The 16,118-nt window shown below is 41.1% G+C and overlaps 1 protein-coding gene across 2 annotated transcripts; it reads left to right on the forward strand.

The window, feature by feature from the left end:
- Positions 1 to 1,334: 1,334 nt before the first annotated feature.
- On the forward strand, positions 1,335 to 14,637 carry LOC139283830 (SEC14-like protein 2). 2 transcript variants are annotated; one of them, XM_070903870.1, is made up of 12 exons: positions 1,335 to 1,477; positions 2,698 to 2,773; positions 6,580 to 6,623; positions 7,612 to 7,674; positions 7,787 to 7,975; positions 8,595 to 8,690; positions 8,769 to 8,829; positions 8,981 to 9,064; positions 9,156 to 9,262; positions 11,941 to 12,080; positions 12,659 to 12,828; positions 12,909 to 14,637. In XM_070903870.1, exons 1-12 carry the CDS (start codon positions 1,424 to 1,426, stop codon positions 13,058 to 13,060), a joined length of 1,236 nt encoding a protein of 411 aa, XP_070759971.1. In that variant the 5' UTR covers positions 1,335 to 1,423; the 3' UTR covers positions 13,061 to 14,637. The 2 variants fall into 2 exon arrangements, with proteins under 2 accessions (XP_070759971.1, XP_070759972.1); XM_070903871.1 differs by lacking the exons at positions 7,612 to 7,674; positions 7,787 to 7,975.
- Positions 14,638 to 16,118: the final 1,481 nt, after the last annotated feature.

Genomic DNA, 16,118 nt, shown 5'->3' on the forward strand with positions numbered 1-16,118 from the left:
GTAAAGTTTTTGATTAGTAAGGCTGCATATTGACTGTTAACAAACAACAAATATTTTCCTATCATTAGTCCGGAAAATGCTCATGAACTGTTACATATGGTTCCAGAGAAGCCTAAATCTACAAAAACAACAAATGTAGCATGATTGTAGTTTAAAATCATACATGTGCCAGAGGTCAGTGCAACAAAGTGCCACAGTATTAGTGACATAGCTAATGCCACGCCTACAAACCAGTGTATATCCGATATCCGAATCGAATCGTTAAAACCAGACCCCCATAAATACAGCAGGAGTGCTGTATAAAACCTTCACACCGGTCTTCTGTTAACACGGTGAACACATGTCATTATCATATTTTGTGTGATTGAGCGAACAATCAAGCAATTTGCACCTGCTCCATTTTGCGCCTGCGCAGTGTGACAATATCAAATCGCCTAGTATTTAGGATATTTGGTTATACTGTGTAAAACTGAGAGTCTTGAAGAGCAGCAGCAGTAGCTGATGAGCATAACTCGCTGAATCAAACCAAATAACAGTTTTAAGACTTCTTGTATGTGCGCATGTTTCAGATCATCGGATTAGTACCAAAGATTGTCTATTTTCTTCAGCTGGAGATGAATCACTCAATTGTTTATAGTCTTATTTACTTAATGTCATAATTAAATCAGTTAGGCCTAATATAATCATGAGTCAATGCGTTTAATTTTCTTCACATTTTATTGACTAAAGATGTGTTAAATCAAGCATTTGACAATAATGTAGTGAAACTGGAGGGGTCCTGCTCTGTTATCAAAAGCAGGGTTAGGTAAACAAAATGAATTAATTCATGTTAATATTGTCATAAGGATTTCAACCACATCACCCATCCCTACACATTGAGGCTCTCATTATTTAGACATCCATGTGCTGTCAAAGCTTCAGGTGAGCTGTACTTCTTTGAATCCTTTGAAGATTTAAATTTAAAAAAAGTTGTTCCTCTCGTAAAATGACAGGCTGATCACATTTTATCAACCAGTACAGAAGTCGATTCCCGTGTAGTTTGTTTTTGAAGAGATATTGGTTAAACTGGAGAGGAGAGGGGGCGGGGTTTCTCCTCTCTGTGGTTCCTCCTTCTTGTCGAGAGTGATCATCTTCTTATTTCTCTCATCTTTGGCCGAGTCAGCTGGTTGGGCTGGATCTCTCTGACGGGCGGTGCGACGGTCGTGTTTACATTTTTTTTGCCTCCTCCTGACCGTTTTTTCCGCCTCCACCTGCTGACAGCGAGGATATCAGGATACAGAAGCCGTGAATGAGCATCGCCGGGCGGCGTCTCAGACAGAAACCCTCCGGTTAACGGTGACGGTGCTGTTTCTCTCTCCGTCTCTGTCTGCCAGTTTGACTTTGAAGCAGCTCCGTCTTTATCTGACATCTTCTGGCCGCAGACATGAGCGGAAGAGTAGGAGACCTCAGTCCTAAACAGGCTGAAGCACTGGAGCAGGTAAGTTAATGATATTCATAATATTAATAACAGTAATGATGATAATTGTGTTTGGTGACAATGTGCTTTACACTGGTATCCCTTTTTCTTGGTAGCCCTGTAACTGTTATATAATAACCTCTCCGGCACCACTTTCTGATAAGCCACCGCTAATAAATGGCTTATAAACTGCAACTAATGGCATTTTAATGGTAAATGAATTATTTATTAATGTTTTATTATTTTTTGATTTATCAGTTGTAAGCCATTATTAAGAACAATTTTTGCCAGGTTATGAAAAATCTGTCATAGGGCTGCAACTGCAGATTATTAATCGATTAATCGTTTTATCTATTAAAAGGTGCCACAATCTGTTTCGATCGCTTGTTTTTTTCCGAACAGTCAAAAGTCCAAACCCCCCAAAAAAGTTCAGTTTCTGTCATATATGACAAAGACAAGCGTCAAATCCTGACATTTTTTCTTGATTATCAGAATTGAGTAATCCATTAATTGTTTAAGCTCAGAATTGTATTATTCTAATAAAAAGATGCTACAGTTTGCAACCAATCCAAGCTAAGGCAGCAAAGGACAAAGTTCCTGACACAATAATCATTTTCAACATGACAGTGCCCCCCTGCACAAAGTCCAAGTCCATAAAGAACTTGACTGGCCGCCACGGATCCCTGACCTCACCCCCCCATCCAGCACCTTTGTGATGAACTGACATGTTGACTGAGACCCAGGCTTTACTGCACAACACCTCACTAATGTTCACAGTTTTTGACCGTTGGTCCAACAAAACGAGCAATCTAGATACGTCAAATGTCAAAATATGTCAACTGGAAAAAGTGTGATCGTTTTATAAGACAAACGATCAATCAATGAATCAAGAAAGAAATTGTTTAGCAGCCGTAATGCTGTGAGTGTCCACATACTTTGGGCCATTCGCTGTAACCTAAAATGTACCCTAAACCACACGCCAACCGTTCTTCTACCCATGCACAAACTGTTGGCAGGCATCGGTTGTTGAACGCTGTATAAAATAATTAGTCACCAGGTCACAAGTTTCAGCTGCAGGAAGCGAAACTGACTAATCTGAAGTGAATGAGTCCTGTATGTGTGTTTTTTTTTTGTAACTGCAAAGATTAGTTATAGATTTCCCTGAAAGTTGAATCCTCTTTGCGGCTGATATGCAACGCCTGTCGATCACGTCTCTTCTTCTCTCCTTCCTCTGGCGGCAGTTTCGAGAGAGGATACAAGACATTCTTCCTCAACTTCCTGCACAGCATGACCACTTCCTGTTACGTTGGCTCAGAGGTGAGTTGAAAGTCATGAGGCTGCTTATCCCTGACCACAGCTTGCACTCCCAGAAAGAAAGCCCTCCCATGACCCCCCCCTCTCCGCTGAGGTAAATTTGTGATTATTTGCCTATAATCATTTGCATTCATAGGGGGGAGGGGGGAGGGGGGGGGGCTGTCTGTGCCGTTGCATGTTGTGCAATAAGCAGAAGCTGCAGTGGTTTATTACATGAAAGGACATGAAGCAACACATATAAACATCCCTGTTTGCAGGGGTTGAGAAAGAAACTCGTGGTTTCCATCCCTGAACACGATGCTCGCACCACAAAAAACAAGAAAAACCCAGCCTGCTCTGGGACTGGTCACTCAGCAGCGGCTAAACCAAACCAGGAAGACGTCAGGGTTGTTTTTACTCTTGAGACTAAATTTAACTGATACCCAGACTCTGACTTACCTTGGGTAGGCTGAGGCTGGGTGGGCAAGTCTTGAAAAGTCAGAAAAAAAACAAAAAAACAGCCTTAGAAGGTATTAAAAACTCTTCAACTTAATAAAAACAATGTTCAATCCTCTGTTCAATCCTTTTTGGTGGAGGTTCAGTCAGCTCCATCACACCTGTAGCGAACACTAATGCTAGCTACAGTAGCTAGGAAGCGTTAGGGAAGTGTTCATTTTAGCAAACACACACACACACTTACACAATCTTAAATGAATTAATCGTTTTTAATTGATTAATCCATTCACCCATTTTCTGCTGGTTATCTGTGTCCAGGTCGCATCAGTTGAATCAGTTACATCAACAGGAACAGGGTGTTGCAGGGATGACGTATTGACCAGGAAGCTAACATCCCCCTGGTTCCCTCAACAACAAGCCAATGGGATTTTGGATTATCGCAGAAAATAAGCTCTGTGATAAACAAGTTTATGAAACTTATCAGCATCTAACCAAAACCCATTGACTTTGAGACAAGGGAACCAGAAGTGCTAAAATGCAAACTCATTTCCGGGTTTTAGACTCTGTTATTGTATAAACTGCCAGGAAGCACTGAAAAAAATGTGGTATAATAATAAATAATTCTAGACCATATTGTCCCTTCTGGTTTCCCATCATACTTTGGCCGGTGTGGACCATAAAACAGGTATTAAATTGCATTAAATGTGGTATTAGAAAGGCCTTAATAAGTCTTCCATGTAACTTGGTGAACCCTGGTTGAGGTTACGCCCTCAGACACTCGAGGAAATGGGAAGCAGTGATTAAAGGAGGCCTTGTGCTGATTAGTTCTGGAGCAGAGGTCTAGCACTCTGTGTATCAGGCTAATCCAGAGCTAATCGCATTAAAGGCGCACTACGATTGACGACAGTCCGTCTGCCAGGAGACACTCCGCTGCTGTGTTCCTGTTGCTCTTCCCTGCAGGTTTCCTCAAAAACAACGTGTCATAACCAGAATTCAGAGCGGCAGTGAGGGCGTATTGTTTCTCTTTGATGAAGTCTTACTAAATGACCACGGAGGCTGTGACATGCCTCTCAGAAAGACCAGCGTCACGGCTCCTCACGCGCACAATGAGGGTCTGTTCGGGTCGAGCTACGCTCTGAATGATTCAAGTTATTTTCCATTCAACATGGATGTAAAGATGACTCCCATTCAAGCTGTGGGAACAGTGAGGAAAGTTCAGCCCCGTTCACTGACCTCATGATAATCTAGACCAAACCAAATGCTGGATTTTCATGTTTTAAACCCAGGTTCAACTCTAATATTAATGCTTAATATATCTTCTTTAAAGCAGTTTCTTTTGTAATCGATGTGCATGGCGAGAAGTCCTCCTGGGTCCCAGGACATCACCTGAGCCGCAACGCCAAACTGCCTTAAATTGGGCAGTAAAACAGAGGCCCTTGGATGAATCTGAGGCCTCCTGAGTTGTTGTTCTCCTTATTCAAGAGACATGAAATCCACCACTTCTACCAGAGAAGCAAATCAGAAATAAAGTACATAAGCTATCACAGTTTATGACCTATATGCCCCGAGTTGAACAGGAAGTAGCTCTATCCGCTTGTGCATACTGATCAACAAATACACCAAGAATATATTTTGCTTCCTATGTCAAGTTTCCAGTTGGACCCTGTTTCTCACATATAACAGAAGATCTGTGCTAGAGGCCAACGACCTCGTCTTATTCAAATGTTTTCAGCCCTCAGATGAGTCACGCTCCAACTAGCAGTGTACAGTATTTATCTCTGAGGAGCTCCGCCTTAAGAAATAAAAGAGCCAATGACACCAATTCAGCCTGCGACCATATCAGTTATACCGGAGTGCGTTAAGACAAAGGATTAAAGTACAAAAGGGCAAACATTTTGTGCCAGAGTCCAGTGAAACAGCAGCCGTTTTAATTTTGTCTTTATTAGGGGATGTTAGCTGTTTTAGCTGCTTTAGCTACCTGTGGGGCATAAAGATATTATTTGTACTTTTTGCTCAGTATTGTAACATGAAGATATACGTGTTGTCTGAGTCTTATATTTCTTGAAAAGGTTGGAAACCTACAGAAACGCTGTCAGGGTGATGACTGAAAGAGCCACAACATGGTCACAAAGTGCACCGTCCCTCCAAGCTTCACTAGACCTGGACCGGTGCAGTGTGAGATAATGGCTATATGTTATCAGATAGGGAGGTGATATGCTTATCTCCGTAGCTGGAAGGTTATGAACCTCCATAAGATCATCAAATATCTGCAGTGATCTGAGGAGGAACACTGGAACACATCTATCCGCCCAGTACCGTGTATATTATCAGTATTTAAAGGGTTCACCGTTATTATCCAGTGAGGTGATCACAGCGTAAACACTTATTACTGACTCAAAATAATACAGGGCCTGGTCGTGTGCCAGAATCTGCTTTGTGCTTTTGTAATTTTAAGTCATGTCCTAGTTGAGGTGCCAGAATGGAGCATTAGGTGCATTATAATCCACTGCAGGAGTAAGTTGTAAGTCTCACTTCGAGGCAACAGCGTTGTCGTGCTTCTCCACCGGACTGTCAGCTGCTGAGCTAATCACCTTAGATGGAGTATTAGACAGTGGACTGGCTGCGTGTCAAGTCTGTTCTGGATCAGATATACTGACACAGTGGCTTTAACGCCCACCACGTTGGAGAAGAGGAGGTCTTTTGAATGTTACACAAGTTTATTCCCGCAGGGCGTCAATGAAACCTTTTACAATTTCAGGGTTTCTTTCATATGATTATTCTTGGTATTTTGTCCCGCTGAGTCATTTACGGGTGGAGGAAACATTTAAAGAACTCTTGTATAATTGCAGGCTTTTCAATTTTCACATGACCACGTTTTAGTAATCTGGTTGTTTCCTTTGACACATCTTCTGTTGGTTGTCTAAGACTTTACTTTAATGTTTTTGACACTATTTGGATGCTCAAACTCGTTCCTCAACACACAAAACAATGAGACCGGATCATCAGCTGCTGACACTTTAACTATAACACATCTTGCTCTTCTTTTTGTTCTTATTTCAAGTGTGTCAGGGATTTCCTCTTTTAAGCAGATTTAGGTTTAAGGTCAGGCAGATTTCCAAAGTTTCCTCTACTTTACTGACTGAAGATTGATCCGTTTTAGCCCTCTCAAAGAGATGCACGCTTATTATTTTACTCATTCACATACAGTCTAATAACTTCCTTCATTGTGAACATTTTAAAACTAAAACTCACTTGTTTTATATGACTTTTTCTTGATGTTATAACTTCATCTAATACTTAATCTCCTTTTTTGCGTATTTTCTTCTTTGGAGGATGTCTGTATTCATCATTTCACTTTCTTTTCTCTTTTTCAGCCAGAAACTTCAATGTCCAGAAGTCTGAGGCCATGCTGCGAAAGGTAACGTAACAGGACATGTGTCACACGCTAGAAATGCAATGTAGTACAAATGTAGTGAAGCGACAGCAGAGGCAGAAACACAGTGCTCTCTTCTCTTTGTGCGGTTAGCTCAGGAGTGGCTGCAGATTAGAGAGGAGCGGTGCTGTGATGGGGAGATAAGATATAGTTAAAAGGGCTTAAATGAGTATTTAAGATGATAGAAGCAGATTTACTCCACTAGGGGGCAGAAGAACTACACAACAACCTGGCATACTGACGTCTGGCTCGTTAGCTAGCTAACCACACTGCCTACGTTTTAATGACACATCTACCAATGAGCTAACATCAGCAGCAGACAGTCGTGACGTAGTAACAAAGTGCTCCACAAAAACAATACCAGTTGTTACGAAATAAGACCATAAAAACAGTGAAAAGAAACAAACAACAACATGTAATGCTACTCGTTAGCCAAAGCTAAAAGCCAGCTAACTGAGTTAACTGAGCTGCCTCCCAGCATTTTGGAATAACTAATAATTATTACAGTGTCACTGTAACGTCAATTGTCAAAGTGATTTGCTTACACTCCATCTGAACTACAGCGCCACCTGCAGCCTGTTCAGGTGTCTCCATCATTTGTTGCCCCAGCAGCTGCTAGAAGTGACAGTCGGCTTCAAATGATCTTCTGAAATCTATCGACCCGGCTGGAAACAAACATCCATATATCCAAATGACCAGATTGTGGTAGTGAGCATGTGTGTGTGTGTGTGTGTGTGTGTGTGTGTGTGCGTGCTGTAGCGTGGTACACAACTGATCCCCTTCCTGCTGACTGGGCAGGTTTTACGTCACGTACTCTCTGAAATCTCCTAAGCCACTTAAATCACTACATTGTGCTTGGGTGTGCCGCTGTACCGGCAGTCTGTCATGGACGAGGTGATGTTCCTACTGTGTATTATTAATCATATGATTAATAGTTTTGCTGAAGTTAACACGCGCCCATCTTTTCTTGCAGCATGTGGAGTTCAGGAAACAGATGAAAATAGACACGATAATCACTGAATGGCGTCCTCCAGAGGTAAAAGCCTCATAAACCTAATAAACCACAACCTGCTGTAGGTTCAGTTCTTCTTCACAAATTCTCCGGATGATGGAAGCAGCCGTCTGACATTTAAGGTGACTGTTTGCAGGTGATAGAGAAGTACCTGTCAGGAGGGATGTGTGGTTACGACCGCGAGGGCAGTCCCATCTGGTATGATGTCATCGGACCGGTGGACCCCAAAGGCCTCTTCCTGTCTGCCTCCAAGCAAGACTTCATCAAGTCCAAGATCAGAGACTGCGAGGTCCTGCAGAAGGAATGTAACCTCCAGTCTCAGAGGGTAAGAGCGCCAGAGATCCAGCGGTCCTCTTCTCGGGCTGAAGGGCCAATCACAAATGTGTTCACTGAGCTGCAGTATCAGTTTTCCACTGATCAAATCAAATGTGAGCTGAACTCTGAAGTTCTTTTAATTATTAGACGTATAGAAAATAATTAGACATATATAACACGACATGCAGCTTCATATTGACACAGAGAGTCAGAACATGTTGTTTTGTTGTAAGGAGAAGCAAAGACTGTTGGAAGTCCAGTTCAAATTCTCCACCATTTTATGATATCCAATTGTGATTTCAACAGTATATTTTCCTGTTTGTCTTATCCCTTGTTGCATAATAATAATAATAATAAGAAGAAGAATACAGATTTAATTTTCTTTCACACTTTTTTTTAATTTTAATAATAATTTGTTCCTCAGTTTTTCATCACTTCATTTCATAACATTAATTTGGCAGAAACTTTTATCTAAAGTGATTTACATTTGGGTTCAGTGTCTTTCTCAAGTTCACTTTGTGGACAGGAGGAGCCATGAATGAACCACCAACCCTTCAGTTGACGCGTCTCCGCCTGCTGAACTACAGGTCATTATTTCACAGATTATTTGTCTGATTGTTTCCAAGCAGCTGGGGAGGAACGTGGAGGCGATCACGATGATCTACGATGTTGAAGGTCTGGGTCTGAAACACTTATGGAAGCCTGCTATAGAAACATACGGAGAGGTACAGAGACACTCACACATACAGTGCAGACTGTTGTTGGTCATACAGGTGAAGCAGCGTGTTCCTCTGTGTCTGCAGATCCTCCAGATGTTCGAAGACAACTACCCAGAAGGCTTGAAAAGACTCTTTGTCATTAAAGGTGAATTTGCCCTTCCTCCATGAAAGCATGCAACCGAATGAGAGTCCAGATGAGGGGAGTTGCTCGTTGATTCTCCTGCGTTTCTGTTTCTGTATTTGTCTCTGCTTCGTCTTTGTATCCTGCGTGACATCTCTCAGTCTTTCTCCTGCAGCCCCCAAACTCTTTCCTGTGGCCTACAACCTCGTCAAGCACTTTCTGAGCGAGAACACGAGACAGAAGATCTACATCCTCGCAGGTGAGACGCTACACATCACTGCACATCACCCCCCCCACATCAAAACACTTTGACGTCCTCGGTTCTGATCAAATGCTTGATGGTTTGACAGCGAACTGGCAGGAGGTCTTACTGAAGTACATTGATGAAGAGGAGCTGCCGGCGATATACGGGGGCAAACTGACGGATCCTGATGGAGACCCTCGCTGTCGGACCCGGGTGAGTCAGTGGATCACCCGTGGGTGCTGTTCTTTTGGTACTAAGGTGGGCTGATGATGAGTTGGAAGAGACAAGTCTCTGCGTAATTATTTTGAGATACTAATAATACTTGATGAGGACACATTCCCTTACATTTATTTCAATAAGTGACCAGAAAGTAAGATATTAAAGTAACGTAAGCGACATGTTGAATCTATTGGATCTTGTTTAAAACAGAGCTGCATTCTGTTTGTTAAAATCATTTGTGCGACGCCTTGCACCTGTCGTATATATGCTTATAATGTCTAGTTGTTATCAAGCCTTTGAATCATATTGGAAGTCTTAATTTCCTCCTCATAGAAAGTGAAAGTCTGTCTTTATCTGATAAACTGTGAAGTCCGCCCTGTTAATAACAGCCACCATTTTGCAGTTAGTGCTGGCTTTTTAACTCTGCCAGGCGTCAATGCACTAAGTGTATGCTTGGATTATTACTATTCTTATTACTCATCTTTATATTATTTAGTGTTCCTACCTGGATGGCGATTTCTCACACAGTAAGCCGTCTCTCTCAGCTGTCCGTGACCCCTCACACTTACAAAACAGAAACCAGTTAACACCTTTCGTCACAATTTTCACTCAAATATATAATTTTAATGTCACGAAACAATTACTCCAATAATTATGACACTTATATATGAGGCAACTTTGCTTTTCGTGGATACAAGTCTGATTCCAGCTGATCAGCCCTCCTGTAGAGTTAATAAAATCAGATCTGAAGTCTGCAGCAGTTCGCTCGCTTTGCAGCAGTTTCATATAAACCTGTTTTCATAGACTTGTGAGTCCTGCCCTGCTGTTCTTTCACTGGTTTGCATCTTGCGCTCATGTAGTTTGGCAGCTGACAGCTTTGCTTCTGTGAGAGACCGGCTGGCTGGCTACTATTCATACTGTGTGCTTGAAATGTTGTGGGTGGGTTTACATTTGACTGGCAAAATATTTTTCCAGTTCGTCACGGCCCGGCTGAAAGAAATAAAGAGGTGATTTGCCTGAACAGGAATAATGCAACGTGACACTCAAATGAATGACTTTACATACGCAAGAAAAACCTCCACTTCATCCCCGCTGCAGTCCTGCCTCGCTGCGTAGAAATGTTTTAGTGGGCAGCTTTGAGTAGTCGCACTTAAAGATAAATACTCTAGACTGACCGTGCGTTTGTTTTTGTAGATAAATAATTGGGCCCAGGACAGATGAGGAACAGGAAGAGAGATATTCATTTTGGCTGCATTCAAGAATCAAGGAATTGAGATACTCAGCCTCTAAGTGTTTTCTACTTTTTTTCTTTTTAAATAAACCTCTTTAGTTAGCTAGCTGTGTGTCCTTGACGTTGTACTGTATTGTTTTGGTTGTAGGTTATAGGAACTGAGTTATCTTATTAAAAGGAATAGTTTGACATTCTGGGAAATACGTTAGATGAGGAGTTTGATTCCACTCTCATGTCCGTGCAGTTAATGTGGAGCTAAAGCCAGGAGACAACCGGATTAGCTTAGCACAAAGACTGGAAGCGGAGGGAAACAGCTAGCCTCGAAGTCACTGCACCTGGTCAAGAAATAGTCCAGCACATAACATAACATGAACCACAATAAATCATTTTTACACTTTGGTTTGTTGGATTTCGTTGGACAGAGCTAGGCTAGCTGTTTCCCCCTGTTTCCAGTCATTGTGCTAAGCTAAGTGTAACATTGTGTATTTCCCAAAATGTCGAACTATTCCTTCAAGAATTGGGCATCATTTTTGGGCCTGAAAGAATGCATTTATACCATACAATCTGTTTGCATGTATGTAAAGAAAGCGTTTTGGTTTGGTTTGAGTTCGAAGAAACATTGATCCAGTCGTGTGCATTTCACTGCATCTGTAGGGCTCCTTATCGCCTGTGATTATTTAGAAAATAAATAGAGGATTTATTGATGTTTTGTGATTTATTGTTTTTACAGGAAACATTTTCCTGTAACGTTAATGTTGTCTGAGGATCCTGTCTGTTTTAAACTGTTTCACGTCTTGGTGATCTGCTTCCTTGAGCCTTATGCATCTTGTACGTGAGGTTTTTCTCACACTTTCGTGTGTGTTTTTTTCTTTTAGTAATGCCTTTCTCTCTGCGTCTTTTCGTTTTGGCAGTTTCTCAATTCTGTTTGACTTTTCTGCAAGAGTTTTAGAGAAGTGGTTTCAGATGAGTTTGACTTCCCGTATAATAATGCTCATAATTATTCCTGCTAGAGCTGACAGGTATTGTTAAGTTGTGTGTGTGTGTGTGTGTGTGTGTGTGTGTGTGTGTGTGAGCTGTGTCTGTCACCTGTAATAATAATAATGCATAATGTTAATTGTCACCTGCTGGATTGAACTCACTGCCCTCTGTTGGTCGGTTCCTGTGCTGCACTCTACAGTACTGAGAAACCACAGAAACTGATTGGTTTGATATTTATTTTATTTATGTGAATAAACAGAAAAGTGGAAAAGAGAGAACGTTCTTCTCTTGTTTTGTGTGCAAAAAGATGTAAAATTACGAGCATTCAGACAATGTCAGTTACAGTAAGTGATGGCTTCCTCTTTTTCCTCATTTCTCCTAAACTCAAGACTTTCAACATTTCATATGTTTGACTGTCTGACACCCACATCCTAACTCTGCTCATGCCCGGTCTCGGCTGCAGATAAACCACGTCGGCCCGGTTCCCTCCTCCTACTACGTGCGGGACCATGTTAAGGTGGACTACGAGCAGTGTATGACCGTCAGTCGAGGTTCCTCCCAACAGCTGGACTTTGAGATCCTGTTCCCGGGCTGCGTCCTCAGGTCAGCTGGATGCCACACGTTGTCTCGCGGTGGCAGTGATGGTTTCAAAAGTTACTGAAGTCATTTTAGAGCCCAAGAAAAATTGTTGATTTACTGATTAGTTGATAAAAAATTATCAAAAACACTTTTACATTCTAACAGCCTTTTGTGAAATATTACATAGTAGTATTGATAGCTGATTTTTTAGATATATTTTGACTATTGCTTGAAAAAACAATTATTAAGAATGATAAAGCATAATTAACCATGAATCTGTTTAAATTCAGTTATGAAAACTGTAAATTTTCAAAATAAGAGAAGAATAAGGAGCATAAGTAACATTTAAGATCAAATTCAGTTTGAATTAACTTATTCCAGGCCCATCTTGAGATCTTAGTGTTAAAAATGTTTACTTAAATCTCAGTGAGACAATCCCAGTCAGATTAATCTTAACAAATACATATACAGTAATATCATATTCGGTGCATTACACCAAATGTGTACAGTCGTATTGTCTTTTTGTAATGAATTAAATTTACATAAAAAGTCAGAAAAGCGACGGTTGATTAATTAAAAAACCTGTTTTCCCGTCTTGATAGATGGCAGTTTGCCACGGAGGGTGCAGACATTGGCTTCGGGGTGTTTATGAAGGCTAGAAGGGGCGAATGGAAGAAGGCAGCTCAGATGCAGGAAATCGTGCCCAGCCAGCGCTACAACGCCCACTTGGTGCCCGAGGACGGATCACTGACCTGTGAACGCCCCGGAGTCTGTGAGTAACCCGTAGTGACACTCATAGACTGGGGCTTTATGATCCGGCAGTATACTGATTATTCCGTTTGTCCTCCCCAGATGTTCTGAGATTTGACAACACTTACAGCATCTTCCAAGCCAAAAGAATCAGCTTTAGTGTTGAGGTCCTGCTGCCCGACCACTTACAGTCCCCACAGACCAACGGGGGGGCCGGCAACCGCGGGCAAGCCGAGGGCAACAGCCAATCGTAAACCGAGTAATAGGAAGCCTGAGAGACTTGAGTTGAACAGGAAGAGCAACATGCTGCCAATACACAAAGTATTCAACCCATGTCAAGATCTGAAAGTTTGACCCTTTAATCGTCTCTAATGATGACCTTAATCACATGCCGTCCATTTGGAAACATTTATGAAACAAAAGGAGGGACACACATAATATGGCCAAAAGTCTGTGGACACCCCTGTACACATTATTCTGTGTGCTTCTGGTTTTTTTTGTCATGGTTTGGGCCTCTTAGGTCCAGTCGAAATCTGGTCGAACACCTGAAACCAAAGAGTGAAAGCTGTTCTAGCTGCAGGCGTTGGAATGAGATGTTCAACAATCACATGGGGGGTGTAAAGGTTGGGTGTCCACATACTTCTGGCCATGCGGTGTAGCTTCACGTTTATGTGTCCAGCTCTGTTGGAGACACGAGAACCCGTGGAAACAGATGTTGAGCTGCAAGTTGATCTTAAGCTCAAGAGTTAACAGCACATCATCACAACATAGGAGCTCACCAACAAGTGGGCTAACTAGCTTCCCTGCTAAAGTCGCGTAACACTTCTCCCGAGATTTCTAGTTAAGTTGTTCTAGTTAAGTCATTGTGGTTAATGAAGGCGCCAGGTTTTGCAGAGGAAGAAGAATGCACTGAATAAAAAAAGATTGATTTCTGTCAATGCTACAACTCAATTATGTGTTGACCACTTTTAGTTTTTATTATGTTTTTCACGCAAAATGTTTCCCATAGACACCAAGTGAGTCAGGTCAGTAATGGTAAAGTAAGCCACTACGCTTTTAACAAGAGTACAAGAGTACAAGAGTCCTCATTTCAGTGAACAAAACAAAGGATAAACACTTTGTTTTTTTCCTTGTTTATGGCATAAATATTTGCAGTCAACAACAGTAGAAGCACTTCAGTTAATTTATCTAAGAATAAGTTTTGTCACCATTTTGAGATCAGAAATAATAGAAATTCAAGTTGCCACATTGAACATTCCTTTAATTCATAATTACACATTATGGGATGCTTATGGGATAATTTATTATTATGAGTTTCTAAATTAAGTTATTATTTATTCGTCTTTTGAAAGCTCTGTTTACGTTCATCACTCAGTGGATGTGCCTCTAATGGTCGTCTCTGTCAAACTTGACATATTCAAATTTGCAGATAACATTCCTTTAAATATTTATGTCCTCATTTCTATATTTTCAGAAGATGTAATGGGTTGTGTTGAAACAATAATTATTTTATAATAGCAAAATATTCAAGTATATATACAGTATATATATATATATACATATATATTACATTCTCTCAAATAATCAGTATTTATTTTAAGTAAGAATGAATGTTTCAAACAATATTCAGTATTGAATAATTTTCATTTGAACTCATTTGCATTGAGTGTAAATGCTTTTTGAAAACATGTCAGTCCCACCAGACAATTACTGAATGTAGATAGTTGCTGGTCATTATTTTCATATTTATAACAGTATGGAAACACTTGACACGATGAAGATTACAAAAACTATTGTAAGAAAAGTAAATAAACCTGTTGACGACTCAAAATGCCTGAATGTGTTTTTTTTTAAATTCCTCGCCAAGAAACGTCTTTACGACATTGACACATCTCTTCCACGACCTCTCTCTTATTTAAACTGTCAAAGCTTTGTGTCACGGAGGTACAGCATGTGTCAGTGAGAGGGAAATGATTTATGAAAGTGTGGTTCACAGATTGTTTCTTTAAACAGTCTCAAAACTGTGTGTTACCCTGTTATGGTTTTCCCTCACCGTGATACAAAGCCAGTGTCTGCCGCGGTAAATCATGCTTTAAATGAAGGATTTTATTTACTCACAAAATATGAACTAACATGATGCTGAAAGAGACGGCAGCAAACACATCACATGGAGACGGCCTCTGAGGCACCAGGCTCAGGTGCTCCAGCTGGCAGCAATACAACCAGAACGGTCCAACAGGTACAGCCCATGCAGGTGTTGACGAGTCCGTCTCCTCTTAACTCTTGGACTCTACCAAGTCCTGAGAAAAATTGTCAGGATCTTTAGATTCATTATTTCACCACGAGAGTTTCATTTTATAGCCTACAGTCTGTGCAGTCTGTGGTTTGAACACAAGAGGGCGCTGTCTGTCCAGTAGGAAAAGGACTGAAGCCAGTAAACGTGTCCCTGCAGCTGTCTTCAGTTACTTTCCTGGGAAATACTTAATGTCACCCAGCACAGTATCAACTAACAATAACAGATAACAATAAGTGAACCACACGTTCCTGTAACACACACACACACACACACACACACACAAAGCTTGATTCATAAATATTTTATATACAAAATATTGTTACAAGTATATTCAACATATGTCACATTAGAATAATGATAACTACTTTACATACGTTTGATCAATCTTCATATTTCACAGTACATACATGAAAAAGATCACAATTCTAGCTGACTTTGTGTACAATAAATACATGCTCTGGTCATAGGCGTTTATTTGTTTACAAACTTACAGTTAGTTTTAAACAGTGCAAGAGTTCAGCTGTCACTGCAGCTGTGGCCATTGTAAAAGATCACATACCCTCCTGCAGACAGCAGAACCAAAGATAAAACTCCAGACTGTCTCATCGAAATTCTGCCAAACAGATCCTCTTCAGTTCAGCTAGTTTTGTCAAACGTGCAGTAAAGTAAGAGCGACTTCTACAAAGGCCACATCTGCGCGCAGACGACCCAGAATGCGTGAAGAGAGCGAGTTGAACGCGGCTCGCCGAACGCTTGCGTTCCTTGGCACATAGTAAACAGACAAAGAGTGTGGATCAAACCCGGTCACACTTCAGTCAATTCATCCACCTGCCTGCACGTTTTATTTCCCATCCAAGTCTTAAGTTTGATATTCAGAAACACATGATTGGTACAGCGTGTGACTGTGCATGCATGGCAAGGCTGCGGCGTCTGACAGACTTTTGTTTCAAACTGTAAAAGTGGACGTTAAGAAATCCAGAGGCCCATTTCTGGTCCTTTATGAAGGTGTTCACACC

The sequence above is a fragment of the Enoplosus armatus genome, chromosome 4, assembly GCF_043641665.1.
Source record: "Enoplosus armatus isolate fEnoArm2 chromosome 4, fEnoArm2.hap1, whole genome shotgun sequence".
Taxonomy (NCBI): Eukaryota; Metazoa; Chordata; class Actinopteri; order Centrarchiformes; family Enoplosidae; genus Enoplosus; species Enoplosus armatus.